General features: G+C 54.3%; 2 protein-coding genes across 3 annotated transcripts in view; both read left to right on the top strand.

Moving 5' to 3' along the window:
- The window catches only part of KIF6 (kinesin family member 6), a 465,947-nt gene extending 454,090 nt beyond the window's left edge, over positions 1-11,857 (top strand). Inside the window, exon 22 of one of the 2 annotated variants that reach the window (XM_034660659.1) lies at positions 11,507-11,857. In XM_034660659.1, coding sequence (XP_034516550.1) covers positions 11,507-11,538 — 32 coding nt within the window. In that variant the 3' untranslated portion in view covers positions 11,539-11,857. Of the gene's footprint in view, positions 1-3,400; positions 6,004-11,506 lie in introns of those variants that run through there. The other variant, XM_034660662.1, reaches the window with a different exon arrangement.
- A 3,359-nt stretch (positions 11,858-15,216) lies between these two features.
- Positions 15,217-21,884, top strand: KCNK16 (potassium two pore domain channel subfamily K member 16). The gene is made up of 5 exons (XM_002926507.4): positions 15,217-15,906; positions 19,027-19,141; positions 20,179-20,345; positions 21,204-21,369; positions 21,657-21,884. Exons 1-5 carry the CDS (start codon positions 15,682-15,684, stop codon positions 21,878-21,880), a joined length of 897 nt encoding a protein of 298 aa, XP_002926553.2. The 5' UTR covers positions 15,217-15,681; the 3' UTR covers positions 21,881-21,884.
- Positions 21,885-21,889: the final 5 nt, after the last annotated feature.

Raw genomic sequence — 21,889 nt, 5'->3', positions numbered from 1 at the left:
CTTAATTCCTGAGTTTGGAACTTTTTTGCGTCTAGACGGGAAACTTGACCTTGACCACTGTGCCCTCTTCTCCAGCTGGTGCCAAGAAGAGGCTCTGCGAAGTGCCTCAGGGCCCCTGCCACCCCCAATTCCTCCATCCCCACCCCGAGAAACCCTCCAGCTCTCCTTGGTGCAGGATCCCTCCCAGTGAAATAGAAAGAACCTAGAACTGGGAGGGAGGAGGCCCAAACGCAGGGCTCCTTGACCTCCGCCCCATGTGACCTTGGGCAGCTCACCTCCCCCGGCCCCCCACACATCTGTCAAGTTCACATGCTGTCTCCCTCTAGGTGGCCAGCCCCTCCTGAGATAACATCCATCAAAGTCCCGTCCAAACAGCCACGCGCCAGGGAGCCATTAGTGGGGAAACTGGCCCCAGTGGTAAAAAATGGCCCAACACAGTAAGGAGTGATTTCCTGTCCATGGTTTCTCTGTAGCCATACCCTCCAGTCTGGGAACCTACAGGCACAAAATCCCAGTTAGACTGACAGCTCCACCACTTCCCTGGGGCTCATCAGGTCAAGAATTGGCACCTTTTATCTGGGTTTGAGGTCTGTGCTGTGGGGCCCTCTGAGCCCTGCTCTGTGGCCGTCCTCCTCAGCCCCAGCCCTGCCCCAGTCACCATGGCAGACGTGTCTGGGGTGGAGCCAACTCAGACCCTGTGCTCGTTACCACTGGCAGCGCTGACGAACCCTGGCCCAGGCTGCAGGGGAAATGCCAGACCCGAGTGCCTGCTGGTGCCTGGTACCTGCCCTCCAGTCCTTGGTATAGACAGTCGAAAGCGGTGGGCTTCAGCCCTGGCTTCTTGTTCGTATTACCTGCTCCCTCCCACCACCCTTCTCTGAGATTCTGATTTAATCTGTCCTGGGAGGGCCCTGGGCATTGGGATTTCTACAGGCCCCCCGTAGGGGTTTCCAATGTGCAGCAGAGCTGGGAACCGTGGGTCCAGAGTGCCTGGAACGCATCCCCTTCAGATGCTCTGGGGTGCCTGGTGTTCTTCCTTCCCGCCCTAAGATTCAGTCAGAACAGCTAGGAATGTCTGAATGCTAAGGACCATCTCCATTTAATTAAACAGCCTGGGGTCTGGCACTCAGAATTAGATCGGAAGGACCACAGCCTTGAATTGTTTTCAATCTCTTCCTCCCCGTCACCTGCCACATTCAGTGTGGCACAGAGAATTACTGGGTCGTCCTCAGCGATGTCAGGCAGAACATGGCCCTGCTCCCCAACCCGCCCCCCCTTGGCCAGGTCCCCACGGCCACACTCGGATGGCCGCAGCCGTCCATCTCTCCGCCTGCTGCAGTGGTTTGAAACACTATGCTCCCAAGCCCTCTGGCTTGGCTTATGATAGCCAAACTTTGAAGCAAATTAACTGCTTGTCGCTCATACCATTCCTTTCACACGTTAACGTGCTGGGAAATCTAGAGGTTTTGTTAAAAGGTAGGTTCTGGTCCGGTAAGTCTGGGTTGGGGGCCAACATTCTGCACTTCTGAACAAGCTCCCTGGGGCTGCCAGTGCTGCCGATCGACACCTTGAGGAACAAGGAGCCGTGCTGGCCACCTGCTTCTTCCGGGTACCTCATCCGCTTATCGATCTAGATATTCGGAAAGTGAGGCCCAGAGAACGATCATGATTTGCCCAGTCACACCACAGATTGGGGACTGCCCTGGCTAGAACTCAGGGGCCCTGGTTCTTAGCCCAGAGAACCCTTCTCCCTGTCCAGCCGTGCAGTTGGGGGAGCCATCCTGGAATGGAATGACTCTCAGGAGCAAAAAGCAAGAAGAGAATCTCTTGGAGAGTTCAGCAGGGGTGTCTGTGAAAAACCATGGGGTTGGACAATGAGTATGGGTCCTGGCTCAGGGAGATAAAGCTTTTGCAGAGGGCAAAGGAGGCATCGTCCTGCAGAGCTGGGGGAATAAATGCAGCCCTTGGGAGTCGGGGCACTGGGAGGCGTGCTGCCGCAGAGCCGAGGGGAATGGCCTGCAGCCTCCCCCCACCCCGCTGTGCCCTTCAATCCATGGAGAAATTCCTGCCCCATGCATAGCCTAACCAAGAACATCCCGTGTCCTTCCAGGTTTCCAGTAGGTATCCAGCCATGCACTGTGGCAGCAAGAACAGAGTACAGATGAAGGAAGGTGTTCTCACTCACCCTGGCATCAGACGTGATCTGTGGGCTGCTGGGAGCAACCAGTGATTTTGGCTCTGATAGAAGGAGCCGTGTTTCCTTCGGGACGGTGTCCTGGAGGCTGCCGTCAAGGCTGGGGCTAGGGCTTAGGGTGCCGTCCTTGCTGTGGGTGCTGGAGACAATGCCTGGGTGCCAGGGGCAGGTCAGGGACTTCTGCTCACTCTTTTTTTTTTTTTTAAGATTTTATTTATGTATTTGACAGAGAGAGACAGCAAGAGAGGGAACACAAGCAAGGGGAGTATGAGAGGGAGAAGCAGGCTTCCAGCGGAGCAGGGAGCCTGATGCAGGGCTTTTTCCCAGGACCCTGGGATCATGACCTGAGCCGAAGGCAGATGCTTAACAGACTGGGCCACCCAGGCACCCCTTCTGCTCACTCTTGTCGTGATGCTTCACACAGTTGATTATAAACCCGGGACATTATGAAATAGTACCATCAGAATGTAGTGGCAGGGGGAGCTCATGCTGATAGAATATGGGAGAAATGATAATCCGTTATTTTGAGCTACCCACCAGCCAGGTTTAGGAGCCCAGGAATGGCTGCAGCAAGCCAGAGTGTTGGAGCCCAAGACAAAGCAGAGGGATATAAAGCAACGTGATGGCCAGTCCTGATCTCCCAAACCAAACCTTCCACCATCACCCTCACGTCCCAGATGACCCATTCAGGCAGCACCAGAATCAGCTGTATTTCCAGGGAGCCACCCACCTGGCAGGATCCAAGGACATCGCTGCACCCCAAGAGCAGGAGATGGCTCCTGGGAGCTCTGCAGAGAGCTTGAGAGTGGGCAGTACGGGCACCTGGGGCCTCACACCCTCACCCAGCCACTTGGGGCTCTGCAGGTTTTGGGCTGAAACCTCCCACTCCCACCAGGGAATCAGAGCTGCTGGGGACTTGCCTCAGTGAGTCTTTTCAGCTGCAGAATACAGACCCAGGGGAGGGTGGGCCAGCCCCCAGAAGGCCCTCGGAGAACTGCCACCCAGCCTGTGTAAAGGTCCCAAGCCAGCTGTAGGTGGGGAGGGGTGTGGAGTGGGGAGAGGAATGGCACCCACGATGAAGCTGAGTGAATAAAAGTGTCTGTCTGCCACTCCCACTATCTCTGTCCTGTAAATACAGGACCTGCCACCCCAGAGAGAGAGCAGAGAGAAAATGCATGTAATCGGCTTGTTCTCTCTCCTTGCCAGGACTGGGTAAGAGGATCGTGCAGGAGAAGGAAGATGATCACATTTCAGAGCCAGGCTGCCCATAGCGCCCCTCTAATCTACACCCTCATTGATAACATTAGAAACCTGAAACAGAGGGGAGGGGCTGGCTTCTAAGAGCTAGTCAGCGGCAAGAGTCCCCTCCTCGCGGAGCTTTCCCTGACCCCCCCAACTACAGCCACCACCATTTCTCTGTTTCATTTTCCCCGTCAGTACGTGACATATCATCTTTCTTTATTTGCTTATTTTTTTATGGCCTGCCACCCCTCGCCCCAAGACTAAAGGCTCCATGACAACAAGGACCTATATGTCTTGCTCACCACCGTGTTCCCAGCACAAGTTGGTACTGAGTAAATACTCCTTCAAGTAATGAGCAGCAGGGTCAGAACCCAGATCTCCTACTTCTTGGGCCTGCATCTGTCCCACACCTTTACTCTGGCTCTGCGACTGAGGCCCATCGAGTCAGAGTCCAGGCTCTCTGGTCGACTTCTGGCCCTCATGGTTCTGTGGCACATAGTAAGTCCTCCATAAAGTCTATAGAACCCAGGAAGATCCAGCCTGATCCTGGAAGCCTCCCCGAGTCCACAGGGCAGACACGTAGCAAACAGACACACTCAAGAGCGCGGAAGGCAGCATGGAGTTGGCCAGAGCCCCTCGGAGACAGCCTCGGTGTACCTAGCACATCTGAGTGCCTTTGGCCCTCTAGAGCTGGTTGAAGTCTATTGACTTTAGAACTCTTGCTGAGAATTTATCTCCAGGATCCAAAGGCCTTATTGACAGAGATGTGTGGTATGGCCCCACGCAGGGTGTGAATCCACCTCCTGGAGCAATCACAAAGGCAAGAGAGGAAATGAAGAAGAGACAAAAACAGACAACTGGGCCCTGGTGTCCTGCCGAGAGTCATATACAAAGTGTATGCAGCCACTGGAGAGGAAGCCTCTCTCCGAAGGTCCCCTCCCAGTGGAAGCTGGGCCTTTGACGTGGACATAGGCTTGAACACGGTGCATCTTCTCCAAAATTCCCTGGCCTCTAAAAGGGGAAACATGGATACGAGGCTCTGGAAAGACTGTCCAGCAATCCTGAGCTCTGAGTTCACTCCAGGCCAAACTGTGGAGCTTTCCAAAACATCTTCTGGCAAGCAGCCTGGCCAGTGACTCCAGCCCAGTCCCTACTAGAATTCAATTTGCGCTGCTGTTCGTTTGACAGAGGATGTGAGGAGGAGGGCAGTTTAGATGTTAGGAGGAGGGCCTGCTCAGATCTTGCTAAAAGGGATTTTAGGAAGCAGATAGAGAAACTGTGGTAGATCAAATAGCCAGTCTTAAGACTTTACCGCCTGTAATAAAATTACACATCCAAAGCTTTGCCGTGGCCTCGTGGTGGCAGGATATACTTTCCTACCCCTCAGATTTGGGCTCGGTCCTGTGACGTGCCTTGGGCCATGGGATGTTAGCAGACATGATCAAGCCTTGCATGCTCGGGCTTGCTTCTTTGCACTCCAGGGATCTGCCTTGAGAGGAACATGACCGGGATGGGCGCTGCCCCTTCAGCCTCCATTCCAAAACATACGGAGAGTAGATCTGAGCCCAGCGCACAACATGGAGCCAAGCCCAGCTGACCTGTAAGCCTAGAGCAGAGCTTCCCTTTCAAGCCCAGCCCAGATCAGCTGAACCCTGGCTGAACCAAAGGTTCATGAGAATAAATGCTTGTTGACACAAGCCACTGAGACTTGGGGTGATTTGTTATGAAGCATTAATTGGAGCAATAGCTAACAGACACAGATATCGAAACCCAGAAACGGTATATGTCCAAACGCAGAATTTCTCAGAGTTCACTGTTTCTTTCCATGCTGCCTCCTGAAATGCACTTGAGAGTAAGCTGTGTGTAAAAAAGTAAGACACCACTCATGGTCATGGTAGAGCAACAGGGACCTGACTTACCCTCCTGCTTGAAATTACTGAAAACTAGACAAAATGTATAAAGCAATGGAAAAAGGCAGTACAGGACACTGACCCCCAAGAGAAGGGAAACAAGTGAGGTGAGCCCTGTGATTGCAGAACTTACTGCATGCAGGGCTTAGGCCTCAGTCCAGGAAAAGGCCACCAGGGGGCACCAAATGGTTTCCTGAGTTGAGGAACTGGTATCGGGTCCAGGGAGGCCGTGGTGGCTTCTGTTGGTTGGCAAGGTCAAGTACAAGGGATGAGCGAGCTGCAGACGGGGAGAGCGGACAGAGTCCGAAGATCTCCAGAGGGTACTCTCAAGTCTTCAGCTCACGGCTGAGCAATGCATGCAGGGGAGGAGATCACTCAGGGCTGGGGAAAGAACCACCAGAAAAGAGCAAGAGAAACGATTTCCAGAAATAACACAGGGTTGGGAATAGTTCATGCTCCCAACAGCCACAGTAGAGAAACACTCTCACAGAAGAGTCATTGAACAGAAATCATGTAAAGGTATTGCCATGGACGTGGGGCCAAATGAGCTATAGATCAAAGCTATTCCGGTCCTGCCTAACAAAATATAAAAAATAAGCCTCAAGAGAGTCAAACTGCTTTCAGTGAGTTTCCAAACAAAGCTCTAAAATATTTAAACCAGGGGCCCCTGGATGGCACAGTCGGTTAAGTGTCTGACTCTTGGTTTCGGCTCAGGTCATGATCTCAGAGTCGTGAGATCAAGCCCCATGCCGGGCTCCAAGCTCAGAGACGAGTCTGCTAAAGTTTCTCTCTTCCTCTCCCTCTGCCCTCCCCCACTGCCCCCGGTGCTCGCATGCTTGGGCTCTCTCTCTCTCAAATAAATCTTTTTAAAAAAATATTTAAAAGAATAAAAAAAAAATCGAACACCTAGCAATGTAGAAGTGGCACCCGGTAAAAAAAACCAAGCTTTCAAAGAAGCAGGAAAATATGGCCCATAGGAGAAAAACCAATCGAAAGAATTAGAAACAGAACCAGGAATGACACAGATGATTGAATTAATAGACACGGACTTTTTTGTTTTTTAATGCACTGGGTATGTTTTTAAAATATAGGGAGAAAGATGCCCCTTGTAATTCCTTAAGTGTAAACATGACTCAATCATCTCGTCGTTCTTTTAACAAGGATGTGCCATCCACTGTGCTAAGTTCCATTCAGAGGGGACCAAGACAGAGGAAGTGCCAGCCCTCTTAGAACTTACATTCTAATTAGGGAGATGGACAACAAACAAATAAACAAGGGCATCGGAGCTAAGAAGAGGTTGGGGTGGGATAGGATAGGTCTGGGCTCACCGTCAAGGTGGGTAAGAGTGTGAGAGCCGGGGCAGGGTACCGAGATGAAAGTGGGAGAGGCAGGCTCAGAACTAGAATGGCAGGTCAGGCGTTTGATGATGTGAAGATGCCTGGCACTGAGCCGTTGATTAGGAATGCAGAGCATGGCAAATAGAGGGCTTGGGGGATTTGATCCATCGAAGAATATGGAGGGAGAGAGTATTTCATGATGTGTGTCCAGGGTTCTGCCAGGGCAACAAGGCAGAAGAGGTATGGAAAGGTTGGCTGTGAGTGTTGGAAGTTGAAAATGTCCATGTAAAATGGGGGGGGGGGAGAAATAGCATTTCCTTTAACACATATTGCATGTCCAGTGTGGCAAGTGGCCCCTGGCTGTGGCTCTGGATGCTTCTGTCAGGGCAAGGGGGGAGGTGGCAAACTTTTTTAGGGTTAACTGCTCTATTTGGGTTTCCATGGCCAAGTGCCAGCGTGCAGGGCTGAGCCAATTTTATGCATATTGAGGGGGACTCAGAGCAACCAGCAAGCAGAAACCTGGTGGGGGATCCCTCCCTCTCACTTCACTCAACTCCTTGTCTTGAGAAGGCAGCCCTTCCCCAGAGCAGCCCTATCCCCCCTGCACTCCCTGTCCCAGGTGTGAGATCCTAGTGTCATCTCTCCTTTGAAGTATCTTTTGGGTTTGCCTTTTCCATGGGTTTCCTTAGAGCCAGGCAAGGAAATGCCCTCAGCCATGCCTCAGATTGCTGACACTTTGAAGTGCCTTACTGGAAAGTTTCTAAATCTCCTTCCAGCTCTGGCACCTGCCATGGCCAACAGTGTCATCAACCAGGCCCATGTGGGCCTCGTTCCTTTTTGTCCCTTCAGGTTATTCTTTTTTTTTTTTTTTAAGATATTATTTATTTATTTATTTGACAGAGCACAAGCAAGGGGAGCAGCAGATAGAGGGGGAGGGAGAAGCAAGCTCCCCTTAGAGCAGGGAGCCCGATCAGGGGCTTGATTCCAGGACCCCGGGATCATGACCTGAGCTGAAGGCAGACACTTAGGCAACTGAGCCACCCAGGGGCCCCTCTTCAGTTTATTCTTGCATGGGGTGGTTGACCAGATGCCCCAAGGCACTCCAGGATTCTTGCCTGTAGAGTTGTGCTGGGGCTCTCTGGTCAATCCTTGGTTCCAGAAGAACAGCCTGGTGAGCAGATCATTCCACTGGCTGGTGCAGCATTCCACTCATGACATCGCTCAAGACTGGGCCACCAGAATGGCGCTGACCTGCTCACTTGAGCGATTCTTAGGTAGGACAAAGAATCTTCGCATGCGCTGAATGGACAACAAACAAATCCATGAGTACCTGTTGTCTGCTACACTCTAAACCTTCACCGATAAATCATTATACCTCACGTGGACTCTTGAATTTGGCACAATTTTTATCGAATTGCTCCTGTAGACAGGGGCAGGCCTGGCATTGTCCATACTCACAGTTCCTCCATTCACTACATCTCTCAGGCCCCGGGGAGGCTCTGCTCCTCCCTGCAGCCAGGATGGACCATAATTTGGTCAACACCCCACACCCACACCCTGGTCTGTGTCTTCCCAGGCTTATTTCTGCTTTTGCTCCAATGCATCTTGTAGCTCTGAGTTTTTCCATAGTATGCAGACATAAGGAAACATAGGGGCTTCTTTCATATGGGGTATCTGATGGAGCCCTTAACAACCCCTTTTCCTCGTTCAGATTTAGTGGCGCTCGATAGACAGGCATGTTCTTCCCGCTCCTGTCATCTCCCAAGGGCATTTGTCTGACAAGCTGAACGACTCCTTCATTCATTTCCACAAACGAGCTATCGCCCTGCAGGGTTTACGACTGTAATTACAACTCAGAGAAAGGGATAGAGAACGAAGAGTCTGACAGACGCTGGCAGTATCCCCCAGCTCACCTGGAGGTCCCTTGTGAACAGTCCCCATCCACACCGAGAGCTTCCCATCTCAAGTACCTATCCGTCTCTACCTGAAGGTTCTCTTTGGGCGCAAGGGCACTCTCAGCCCATGTGCAGGGCCGGCCAGCCGCGCAGGAGTTAGCCTCTCCTGGAACAATCTTCAACTAATGAGGGGTAGGGGCTGCTGGATAAACACCCCCAGCTTCCTCGCCTCCTTGTGGGACAACTCTGAAGTGTGTCCCACACAGTGTCCCAGAGGTCCCCAGCGGGGCTGAGCCCCAGCAGCCCACAGCGGTCACCTGTTGAATAACTCACCTTGTATTGACTGCCCCCTGTCTCTCCTCCCCACTCTCTTGGGATTGTCTCCTGGGATCACGTCCCCCATGAACGGCTCACACCCAGATTTTGCCTCAGGGTCTGCTCTGAGGTGAGCCCAATGTGAGCAATGGCATCTATTTCAAAATCACAAGTGGGGAGTGGGGGGCTCTTGCAATCAAGCCCTCGGGGCCGGTAAAAGTGGGAGCCCCATCCCCAACTTCTTCCAGAGCCCTGCTCTCCACAGCGCCGCATACTGGGGCACAGGGAAAGATTTCATGTGAGAAAGGAATCCTGCTGCTCTAAAAAACACCATGGAAAATCTGAACAAGGTCAATACCAGGTGTGTGTGTTTGTTTTAAGCCTTTCCCTCAAATCACCCCTCAGCTTTCTCCCTCCTCTCTGCTGGCCACACTGCTGGACTGGACCTCCCGGCGGCCACACTCTGTGGCCATGAGGGCAAAGCCTCACACAAACCTGTACCTCCCCTGCCCCCACACAGGATGCTGCCCCACACCCCTCGCTGTGGGGGACATCCAGGAGGAGCCGGGACCACCACACCAGGACCCGTCCTGTCGCTCTGGCGCCCTGGTGCCGCCAGTCCGGTGCGCGCAGGGAGGCAGCGTCTGAACCCGGGCCCCTTTCCTCCGCTTGCCCTTTTCCCCACAGGGGACGTCCCTGGGGCAGTTGGGCCTTATCTTCTCCCTCCAGTTCCGGTTTGGAACGTGGCCTTTTTCACTCGTGCGGATAGGTTCCTATCGAGTGGCTCCCTGAGCGAATGCCGATGTTGGTTGGCCGGTGGCGGTCTGTCCTTTTCCTTATCTCGGGGCTCATTCAGATGGAAAGGGGCCCCGGCCCAGCTGCTCTGTTTACTTTGCATTCTCTGCCCATTGTACACGAAATTGATCTGAGAGGGGTTTTGTTTTTCTTCTTTTTCCTCCAATCTCCTTATTAGTTCAGCCTCAGAAAGCCCCTTATCACTGCCGGATGTCAGGCCACACTCTGCCCCCAGGCCTGGCCAGGTTCGACTCTCCATTAATTGATTTTGCCCTGCCCACTTGGGGAGCACAAATTGGCTCTGCCCATTAGCAGCAATAATTCCCTGAAAGGAATGATAAATCATGCCCTGTGTCCGTCCATCCCTCACAGCGGCCTGTGCCCACGTGGGAGGTGTCGGGCAGGGAGAGGGAGCGCTTCATGGCCAGGGGAGGTCCCCACCGTCATGCAGGTTCTGCCCTGAACCCGACCTGGGGAGGCCTCAGCTAACAGAGGAGTGGCTGAAATAGGTCCCAGTACAGAGGGCTCAATGAGTGCAATGAATGAATACAGGGAGAGAGAAAGAGGACTGCCTCTGTGGTGTGCGTGGCCTTGAGGGCCTCTTGACTTGACCCCCATCCACCAATTCCGCCATTATATTAACCACCCTTTGCCTCTGTGGCCTTGGGGTTTTCATAAGGACCCCCCATTAAATGGGAAGTGCTCCTAAGAAGGACTCTATCTAAACTCCAGTTGGGTCTCTGGGTGTCTATAAAAAGTGAGCGTGAGAACAGGATGCGGGGTGGGGGTGCAAGCAGAAGAGAACATGGGAAGGGGAGAGCGAGCGGGCAGGCGAGGGGGAGACAATGTTGCCGGCACGCAGGAGGGTCTCAGGAGGTAGGCCACAAGTGAATGGAGTGTCTCGCCCCCGGTGAACCTGCCCAGGACCTGACTCAGCCCTCCCTCCAGCCCAACACATCAGAGACATACCTCGGGCACCCATCCCTGCACCCACCCCTTTCTCCCACTGACATAGTCCACACTCTTCCCCTTCATTTCCTTCCACCAGAACTGCCACCATTACGTGTGGCCGGTGTCCAGACCCATCAGGGACGCTCGGGCTACAAAGGTTGCTAAGACCTGCCTGAGACCCCAGAGCCCACAGATGAGCTTTCTAAATGACACACAAAAGAACTCCTCACACGTTGAGCTTCTCCAGGGCAGTAAGAGAGATTATTACACAGTCTTGCAGGCATAACCACGAGCCTAGCTTAAAGTCAGGCACTAGCAAGTCTGTAATGATGAGATGGTGGCCAACACCCTGTCGTCCCACCTCCCCAGACCACAAAGGAAAGCCAGTCGAGGGTGAGTCTCATGAATCTTGGCGCTTCCTTCCTCCTTGGAGATGAGCGCACATCCCAGCCTGGTGCTGTCTGGGAAGGCTCTGGGTGTGGAAGAGCCTCGTATAGGACAGCTTGCCATCCCCAGGGGGCTTTGCGGAACCCACAACTAGCAGGACGGCAGAGAAGGCAGCCTCCACACGAGGCCAGGCCCCACCTAGACCCTGGGACGGATGAGGTCCTTCGGAGGACACGGAGGACACCACGGCCTGCCCTTGGGACTGGTCACAGCGCTGGGATGTCCCCATGCACGGCCTCCCCATCCTGCCCGCACCTGCCCTCTGTGATTTGCTGTGGTTGTGGTTTGGGCCACAGAGCAGATTGAGAACCCTATGACATTCCGCTCTCTGGATCATCCCCGTACTAGAAATGGTAAAATTCTCCCCCTTTTACTTTCTACAATCTCTCTGTCTTCCCCTCCCTCATCCTGGACATACAGTCCCTATGGAGGAGGTCTCTGCCTCCCCATAACCCCTTCCAAGTGACAGCTGTCCGTGTGCGGCTCTCAGGCCCCTGGCTGGACCAGAGCGGCTGAAGGTGGTGCGTGACGCAAGGACGACAGACACCTGTGAAGTGGCCCGTGTGAGAAGGGGCCCTCGGACACTTGGCGTCACCCCAGAGGACCTGAGGCAAGAAGTACCGAGAGAAGGAAGCAGGGAACACAGCAGCTGACGTTGACTGGAGGCCAGGGGTCCCCCTGGAGCAGAGTTCCGAGCAGAGGGAGGGAATGGCCTGATGGCTGGGACGAGTGGAGGGGCCACCCCGTGAGGAGAGGGGGCGCAGACCGTTAATGGTCAGGAGTGGAGACACAGGCTCAGTTGTTCCAGAACGCTGGCAGCTCCTGGCTTCCTACCACTAAATTATTTCAATTACTTAAGATAAATGGAGTGTCTTCTTATTCCTTCCATACCAAATAAGCCTTGAACAATGAAAACAACAACGACAATGGCAAAAACTTGTATAGCCCTCGGGAAGTAACACGAAACCTAACAGTGGATTGAACAAACAGGGTGCGTGTTTCTAACGTTTTTGAAATCTAGATAGGCGCGTGCAGAAATCGGCTGAGCGTCTTTGCAACACTCTTTTTTTTTTTAATGATTTTTTATTATATTATGGTAGTCACCGTACAGTACATCCCCGGATTCCGATGTAAAGTTCGATGCTTCATTAGTTACATGTAACACCCAGTGCACCATGCAATACGTGCCCTCCTTACTACCCATCACCAGTCTATCCCAATCCCCCACCCCCCTCCCCTCTGAAATCTTCAGTTTGCTTCTCATAGTCCATAGTCTCTCATGTTTCATTCCCCCTTCTGATTTCCCCCCTTTCTTTATCCCTTTCTTCCCCTACTGATCATCCTAGTTCTTATGTTCCATAGATGAGAGAAATCATATGATTAATTGTCTTTCTCTGCTTGACTTATTTCACTTAGCATTATCTCCTCCAGTGCCATCCATGTTGCAGCAAATGTTGAGAATTCGTTCTTTCTGATAGCTGAGTAATATTCCATTGTATATATGGACCACAGCTTCTTAATCCAGTCATCTGTTGAAGGGCATCTCGGCTCCTTCCATGATTTGGCTATTGTGGACAATGCAGCTATGAACATTGGGGTGCATATGGCCCTTCTCTTTACTACGTCTGTATCTTTGGGGTAAACACCCAGTAGTGCAATGGCTGGGTCATAGGGTAGTTCAATTTTTAACTTTTTAAGGGACCTCCACACTGTTTTCCAGAGTGGCTGTACCAACTTGCATTCCCACCAACAATGTAGGAGGGATCCCCTTTCTCCACATCCTCTCCAACAATTGTTGTTTCTTGCCTTGTCTATTTTTGCCATTCTAACTGGCGTGGTGGTATCTCAGTGTGGTTTTGATTTGAATTTCTCTGATGCCGTTCCCTCAAGGACACGAGGTGGCTGGGCAGGGCCAGTCCTCTGTGTGTGTGTGGGGGGGGGAACTGGGACCAGCTGCAGCTGAGCCCTCCGTGGGGACAGAGCAGCCTTACTTCACACCTCCATGGCGGGCACCACACACATTTGATTGGCCAGAACTGGGTCACATGGCCACCCCAGCAGCAAGGGAGCCGCGAAGGGGGTGCAAGGGACACCATCAATCCTCTGATCCCCTCCCCATTTTTGTGCCTCTCTTACGTTCTTTAATGTAATGTTCTTTTTTTGCTCCCAATGGCCTGGCCTGCCAATGACCTGGGACTCCAGTGGATGGTTCACAGGCTCCTGGAGCCGTTCTGCCTCCTGGTGTGTGGAGCCAGGGATGCCTCCACAGCCAGCCGGTGTGGGACCATGAAAGCCCGGCTCCCTTGCTGCCCCCTGGGACTCACAGGGTGTGCTTTCCGCCCCCGGGGCTCTCCAGGAACCAGGCGGAGCTTGGACTACGGTCCCTGTGTGGCCCTGCCTGCCCCACCTTCTTATCAGTCTTGCCCTAGTCCACTGCTCATCCCTAAACTCCCCTCTCAGGGTTGCTCCTGGGAACTCAGCTGAGAGTGCCGGGGAGCAGGGTTATGGCAGGTTAGACCTGTCACGCTCCATTGCTTGGAGCTGACAAGTACACAAGTGGGGCTCTGTTAGCCAGGAAGGGGGGAAAGATGTGGACAGGAGGCTCAGGTTGTCCACTGCCCCAGCTCATCACAGAAAACGTGAGCAGGGAACTTGGTTCCCCACACACTGTCGGTGCAAATGTACAACGGTGTGGCCACTGTGGAAAACAGTCTGGAACTTCTCAAAAAGTTAGAGTGACCACATGACCAGCACTCCACCCCTAGAGACAAAAAAACATACATCCTCACAAAAACTTGTCCATCAATATTCGTGGCAGCATTATTCATAATAGCAGAGAAGCAGAAACAAACCAAATATCTATCAACTGATAAATGGATAAATAAAACACTGCTCTATCCATACAATGAACTAGGACACAGCTATAAAGAAGGATGAAGTATTGACACGTGCCATAGTATGGAAGACACGTGCCATAGCACCGATGACACATGCCATAATATGGAAGAACCTTGAAAACATTACACCAAGAGGCCAGACACAAGGGGCCACATATGATGTGATTGCATTTGTATGAAATGTCCAGAATAGAGAAACCCAGACAAAAAGCAGACTGATGGCTGCCTGAGGCTGAGGGGGAAGGCTGGGTGGGTGGGGGATGATAGCTAAAAGGAGACAGGGCGTTGTGGACTCATTGGACTCAATGTGGAGATAGTTGCGTAATTCTGAACGTACTAAAAACCACTCAATTGTGTACTTTAAAATTGCGAATGAAGGGCACCTGGGTGGCTGAGTTGGTTAAGTGTCTGCCTTCGGCTTGGGTCATGATCCTGGGGTCCTGGGATCAAGCCCCACATTGGGGGTCCCGCTCAGCAGGGAGTCTGCTTTTGCCTCTGCCTCTGCCCTTCCCCTCCACTCCTGTGCGCGCTCTCTCTCTCTCTCTCTCTCGAATAAATAATAAAATCTTTTAAAAAATAAATGAATGAAAGTGTGAATGATATGGTATGTGAATTATATCTCAATAAAGCTATTGCAAATACACAAGCAGAGAAGAGAAAGAGAGGAAAAGACCCTGGATTCCCCTCCCCTGAGAGAGCCCCTGTGAACATCTCAGGCCAGGATATACTTTTAGCTTCTTTTCTATTCACACGTACATCTTACCAGTGTAGTATGCTCTGAAGGGAAGGTGCTAAAGGATTTCAAGCACAGAAAACTATCAGCAAAAGCTATGAAGCAAATGTGTCCGATTAAGAGCGTCAACCCCGGTACCACTCCCGATCGAGGCCGTGATGTGTCTATCTGCTTTGCCCTGATTTGTCACCCAGTTTATGTATCCTCAGGGTCCCCCAATAGGTAGGTCAATCCTCCCAGCCCCATTCTATAGCCAGGGCAACGGGGCACAAGGCATAGTCACACCGATCCTTATTTACTTTTTTAATAAGATTTTATTTATGTATTTATTTATTTTAGAGAGACAGCACGAGTGGGGAGGGGCAGAGGGGGAGGAGGGAGAGAATCTCAAGCAGACTCCACGCTGAGTGGCGAGCCCGACTCAGGGCTCAATCCCAGGACACTGAGATCATGACCTGAGCTGAAACCAAGAGTCAGATGCTCAACTGACTGGGCTTCCCAGGTGCCCCCCCAATCCTGATTTCTTCCCAGCTTTGGGGCCTGAAGCGTCATGGGTGAAAAACTGGGGGCTGCAGAGGGCACTCCTTCAGGCCTGGGCAGAACGAGGGGGGAGCATCTGATTTGGTCCAGAAACACCCATCCAACCTAGAGGCAGAGGGTAAGACAAGATGGCCTCAGGAGGACCCTGTAGGTCTGTTTGAGGGGTCCATGCTGCTGACCTGTGCTCTCCATGGTGGAAAAAAAAAAAAAAGGCTGGTTGGGGGTGGCAAACCTGTTTGCACTGGACGCACTTAGTGCAGCCGAGCCGAGCTGCACTGTTCAAACAGACTGCCCGGCCTCCAGACACCTGTGCTGAGGAGGGTGAGGAGGGCGAGGCAAGCAGGAGGCTGGGCACGGGTCCCTGGGCGCTTCCCACCTCTCCTCCTAGAGCGAGCCCCACCGCCCGGCAGAGTCCTGGCCACGCCATGCCCCACGCCATGCCCCACGCCAGGCTCTGCAGCTGCTGGGGCGGCCGGGTCCTGCCCCTGCTGCTGGCCTATGTCTGCTACCTGCTGCTGGGCGCCACCGTCTTCCAGCTGCTGGAGAAGCAGGCAGAGGCTCAGTCCAGAGACCAGTTCCAGTTTGAGAAGCTGCGCTTCCTGGAGAATTACACCTGCCTGGACCAGCGGGCCCTGGAGCAGTTTGTGCAGGTGAAGGGGGGAGGCTGGTGCAGGACGGCGGGCAGAATGCGGGTCCTCGTGGCGGGTCCAGAGCTACCCCCCAGGGGCTGCCGCCCTGCTCAGAAGCAGCGCGTGGTGGGAGCAGGGAGCCAGCCGAGACCTGGTGCTGGATTCTGGCCCCAGGTCTACAACTGGATTGCCGTGTGACATTGAGCAAGTCGCTTCAGCTCACTGGTCCCAAATGTCCTTGTGTAAAGGGTGAGAATAGTCTCTTGGTGCTGCAGACATTACGGCAAATCCGAAGCACTTTGTAAGCTGCCACTTGCCGCATCCGTGTGAACTGTGTGTCAACGTTGTCAACACTGCAAATTTCCTTCTCCCATGCTCTGCCCTTCCCCCACCCCAACTCCAGGGCTGCTAAAGCTTCTGTCCTCTCCCTGCTCACAGCCCTGTGCTGATCACACTTGAGGGCTGTGGGGGCGAGAGACACAAAGAAAGATCAGGAGCAGCCGCCATGCTGGCCTTCCCCGGCCTGGTAAGCAGTGGCCGGGGTGACAGCTCCACCAGCAAGGTGTCCGTGGGGGGGTCTCTCTGGTGGCAGAGCGGGTTGCCCCCCTACCTGGACCCCTTCTGCTTCCCTGCACAAACTCTGGGCCCCAACACCCTCTCTCGAGGAAGCAGGGCAAACACCAGGTGTTGTGATTGCCTTCAAGACCCGGGCCCAGTGAATGACAACACCCACCACAAAGCAACAAACCAGGTGCAGAGTGGTCACAGAGATAAACGGCACATAGCGAGCATTTACAGCATCCCTGAAACAGTGGGAACAGGGTCATGGTAGTGGTGTCAGACCAGTCACGATCCATCCGGAACCATGCATTTTATGTGTGTCCTCCTAACAACCGATTCCCATCCCTGTCTCCAGTCGGCAGATGGAAACTGAGGCACAGAAGGGTGGAGTGTTGGCAAGACTGCACAATGAGTGGTGGAGACAGAACTCACCCCTGGGCTAGCTGCTCTTCACCATATAAATCAGCATAAGTGGCAGGGGTGGGGGGTGGGGGGCAGGCCGGATACGGCCTAGAGCAGCAGTTCTCCAAGCGTGGACCGGATGCAACAGCCTCACCCGGGAGTCCTTTAGAAACGCCAACGATGGCACCCCACCCCAGACCCTCGGAATCAACAGCTCTGGGGGCAGGGCCAGCAGCCTGTCCTTAACAAGCCCTCCAGACCAAGCCCGTACCCTCAAGACGGAGACGAGCTGACGTAGAAGATGACGGGTGGCCTGGGTGGTCAGAGAGAACTTTCCAGAGACTGAGAGACCTGTCCAGGCCCTTTCTCCCAGGAAATGAGGCTTCCTTCGGCTCCGGCAGTACAGGGCGAGGGCCATGCCATCCTTGCGGGGCTGAGAAGGCTCTGGAGCCTCCCAAGACCTCGGGGGATGAGACAGAAGCCCTGGAGGCTGTGACACTTCCTCCTCCCTCAGCCGAGGGTTAGAGGTAAAACCCAGGAGCCAGGGGGTGTGGGAAGGATTGAAAGCTGGAATCTAACCAGCTCTGTAAACAGAGGTGGGAGACAACAGCCTTGACTGCAACCCAGGCACTGATTAACCACACCCCACCCTGGCCTCCCCGGGGGGAGCCAGGACACCCCTGTCCTCAGCCTCCTTGGGAGGGAGCCTCAGTCGCCAGGGGCTGACTGGCTGACTGGAAGAACGCTGGTCTGGGATTCCAGAACACACGTTACTGGCACAATCACAGGAGGGAAAAGCTATTAACAGCCCCAGAAGCAGTATCAGACACTCCTCCAGAGGAAAAAAGCCTTGCCCGGCTTCACGGGACTCATGTCTGACTTTCTCCACCACTTGTGGATTCTTAGAGAAAACTATCAGATCTCACTGGGCGGCCCCACACTCAGTACCCTCACCGAATCAAGTCCCCTTCCTCAGCAGGATAGAGAGCTTCAGGTTGGCCATGGGAGACAGCTGGGCCTAGGGCAAGCGCTGTTCCCAAGGGTGAGGGTCTCCAGGGAGCAAGCATGTTCCAGAATGTTCTGTCCTGGCCTCCCTGGGTGTGTGGGAAAGGGAGGGAGACCAAAGTCCACATGTAAAGAGACCAGTTCTGCCAAAGTGAAGAAAAGCAGACAGCCTGTCTCACGACTCCCAGACTGGCCCAGCCTAGCAGGGCTACCCCACCCTGGCAGGGAGCACACTTGCGCAGCCAGTGGGGAAAGAGTTCCCACAGGAACTAGAGGCCAGAGTGGCCCCCTCCCCCACTGCCTCCTCCTGCTTTGGGGGCTCTATCAAGTGTGCTGCTGCCTGAGACAATGCACGGTGACAGGGGAGGGGACTGGGGAGCAGACTGGAGAGGGATCCCTAAGCATCTCCAAGAGGACTGGGCCTGGGGACAGAGGGGCTTCGGCTTGAGTCTGCAGGCGTTCAGGTTGTGTAAACACACACTCAACACACAGGCACACACATGCAACATAGAGAACCCGTGTACGTCACATGTATACAACACACCACCCAGAAACACTGCTACACACCTGACCTTTCCCCGGGGCCTCTGATGGAATTTCTCTTATAGGTAAGCCTGGGCTGGGCCTCACTAGGGGGCAGCAAAGAGCAAAGCCTCCGGCGGCTCACCTGATGTTCAGAGAGCAGAGGTTTGCCCCCATCCACCCTGTGGAGGGCAGTCCCATGGCTTCCCTGTGGTCTCCAAACCCCACGTTCCGCAGTAAGCCCTTCTGGGAGCAGCCCGCCTGAAATTCTTCCCACTGTCCTCACAACACAACTATGCTTCACCCTCTTGGCCATAGGTGGCATCTCCCACCTGGCCCACCCCATAAGCACCTTCTGTCTCTTTAGGCCCATTTCCTCTTCCCCGGCCCATGTTTACAGCCCACGCCTCAGTCAGCCCTGGCCCGTGGAATACGCCGCGGATTTGGAATCCAATGACCTTGGGCAAGCCGTTTAGCTACTCAGCCGGAGCCTTGGTTTCCTTTTCTACAAAATGGAAACAAGAGCAACTAAGAATCTCACTAAATGAGATAGCAGGAAAGCACCCTGCAGAGAGCTTGGCCACCAGCTGGTGCCTCAGCTGCCTCTTCCTCCACCCCCTGCCACCCCCCCCCCACCCCACCCCTGCACAGGTCATCATGGAAGCCTGGGTGAAGGGTGTGAACCCCAAAGGCAACTCCACCAACCCCAGCAACTGGGACTTCGGCAGCAGTTTCTTCTTTGCAGGCACGGTTGTCACCACCATAGGTAAAGGGTTGGGGTGGGGAAGGGCTTCCCCAAAGCCCCCGTCTTGGTTTGGGTTCCCCAGAGCAGATGCTGAGACCAGGATGTGCTTTGTCTAGGAGATGATTCCAGGAAGTATGAGTAGGGAGGTGGGAAGGTAGAGCAGGAGAGGAGAAAAGGCAGCAAAGTTCGCAGACCACTGGCCTCGCTCCCACCGGGGCCCTGTGCGAAGCCAGGCAGAGCCCAGCCTCAGAACGGTGCCTGTGAGGGGCGAGGAAGTGGGGCTATTTGCCTACCAACTCCTGCCCTCGCTGGTTGAGAGCTGGTCCCAGATGTGTTAACTCTCCAGTATTTGGAACTTGCCCTCAGACCGAGCACACTCTCAGGTAGAGAGAAATGAAGGGACTTGGGGTGGAGAGCCACCTGTGTGTGCAAGAACTGTCCCCAAAGCTGCAGGTGATGCCCGAGGTGTTCTGGGGGAAAGAACACCCAACACCATCTGCTACACCCGCTCACCTAGAAAACCCACACCCCCTCTCCCAAAGGAACCCCAGACCTCATATCCATGGTCTCCCCATCCGTTCAATTAAATTTGATCCCACGCACCACACCTTCGAGCTCAGGGGACAACTGAAGCAGAGGGAGTCGGGGGTTAGGGAGGGTACAAACTTGGATCAGACCCAGGCACAGCCCTCAAGGAGCTTCTGAGCCAATGAAGAAGAATGGGATAAGCACGCAAAAAGCAGTAGTACAAGGCAAAGTAGATAATTAGACAGGAATGACACAAATCACCATGGGGAATCACTCCTGGTAGAGAGGAAGAAGGTCGCAGTCAAGAGGGCTTCCTAGAGGCAATGTCCTTGGAGATGGGCCTTTCAAAGACAAGCAGGATTCTTACAAATAGAGATCATTCTAGCGGGGGAAGGGAGAAGAATGTTCATGGGAACAGAGGACCTTCCCCTCCACCCCCAAAGGTAGTGGAAGACCAATCTCCTCCAGAGCCTGTGGGGAGGCAGTTCTGAACTCTCTCTTCTCCGTATTTGCACCCTCCTCCCCTGCAGGATACGGCAACCTGGCACCCAGCACGGAAGCAGGCCAGGTCTTCTGTGTCTTCTACGCCCTGGTGGGCATCCCGCTCAACGTGGTCTTCCTCAACCACTTGGGTGCAGGGCTGCATGGCCACCTGGCTACCCTCGAGAGGTGGGAGGGGCAGCCCAGGCGCGCCCAGGTAGGGCCCCTCCCCCTTCCAGCCTTGCTGGGAGGGGATCTGCAGCATGGTGGAAACGGGAGTTGGCACTGAGACCGCAGTTTGGCAGGCAGGGTCTTAGGGGTAGATGCTTGTGGAAGAAAGGGTTATGCAGAGGGAGAACTGTGATCTGGCTGGAACGAAGACTTGGACAGCCCCTCACGGAGTTCTGCATGGTGTGTGGCTGTCGGAGTTGGCTCCACAGGGGGCTGAATTGGCCAGGGCTTTATTCCCTGGCATCCATCGGGCACAGGATGGCCTTCCTGGGAAGGGTGTGCCCTTGGGCCAGGCAGTCTCTGTAGCCAAGGGTCACCTCCAAGTAGCTGAGAGCTGGAGGCCACTGGCTGACGGCTGGTCAACAAGGTCTTCTTTGAAGGGGGATCTGGGTGGCACATCGCTGTGGGCATCACAGAGCTCCAGCACTTCCCCTTGTGGTTGAAAATGAACTCCAGGCCACCCGCCACACCCCCAGTGCCTACCCGCTTGGCCAGTGCCTTGCAAAGCAGAAGGAGGGCCGAGGTGCAGAGGAATCCAGGATAGTTCAGTGCGGTCCTCCCTCCCAGATTGGAGTTCCCAGTGGGCCTATCCAAGTGTGATCCCCAGGCCCAGAGGAGTCTCCAGATTCCAGCCTGACCCACCAATGAAATCCCTCTGACCAAATATTTCCCTGGCCTGGGCAAGAGCGCACACACAGAATACAACTCCCACCCCAAAGGTCGGCAGGGCAAGGAAGGGACATAGCTATGGCCCAGCTCCACTCCCAGATTTGTCCCCCTGCGCACCCCCTCCCAATCCTGGGGCCTTCCAAGTAGACTCAGAGACAGACCCTCTCGCTCCCAGCTGCTGCAGATCCTGGGCCTGGCTCTGTTCCTGACCCTGGGGACACTGGTCATTCTCATCTTGCCGCCCATGGTCTTCAGCCACGTGGAGGGCTGGAGCTTCGGGGAAGCCTTCTACTTCGCCTTCATCACTCTTAGCACCATCGGCTTCGGGGACTATGTTGTCGGTGAGCACAGGGCGGTCCCATAGCTCAGGGTAGGGGGCACGGGGATTCGGCGGATGCAGAGATGTCAGCAGAAGGTAACTACTAAGTGTCAGACAGTCCCTGGTTATCCAGGGGAGACAGGTGGTTTGCGAGGCCATGTGTGGCCTGGGACCCATGACCCCTTCTCCCAGGGACCTCCACTGCAGATCCTTGTTGTGGGGAGGCCAGTGGGAACCACTGTGCAACCTGGGGCGATGGGGACTGTGCCCTCAGATCCCTGGCATGTGTCGTGTCTCCTTCCCTGCCAGGCACAGACCCCAGCAAGCATTACATCTCAGTGTACCGGAGCCTGGCCGCTGTCTGGATCCTCCTGGGCCTGGCGTGGCTGGCGCTGACCCTCCCACTAGGCCCTCTGCTTCTGCACAGGTGCTCCCAGCTCTGGCTGCTCAGCAGGGGACTCAGCCTCAAGGACCGGGGAGCTCCCGAGATGGATGGGCTCCCCAGACCTCAGAAGATCCCCATCTCTGCTTGAGATCTACCG

The sequence above is a fragment of the Ailuropoda melanoleuca genome, chromosome 5 (genome assembly GCF_002007445.2).
Source record: "Ailuropoda melanoleuca isolate Jingjing chromosome 5, ASM200744v2, whole genome shotgun sequence".
NCBI lineage: Eukaryota > Metazoa > Chordata > Mammalia > Carnivora > Ursidae > Ailuropoda > Ailuropoda melanoleuca.
The sequence above is the reverse complement of the archived record's forward strand: the minus strand, read 5'-3'. Positions and strand labels throughout refer to the sequence as shown.

What these genes read in the sequence shown, in the direction of transcription:
- KCNK16 (XM_002926507.4), top strand. Translation starts at nt 15,682, where the DNA reads ATGCCCCACGCCATGCCCCACGCCAGGCTCTGCAGCTGCTGGGGCGGC. An exon ending in CACGGTTGTCACCACCATAG is followed by an intron (nt 19,142 to 20,178) that starts GTAAAGGGTTGG and finishes CCTCCCCTGCAG; the next exon opens with GATACGGCAACCTGGCACCC. An exon ending in CTTCGGGGACTATGTTGTCG is followed by an intron (nt 21,370 to 21,656) that starts GTGAGCACAGGG and finishes CTTCCCTGCCAG; the next exon opens with GCACAGACCCCAGCAAGCAT.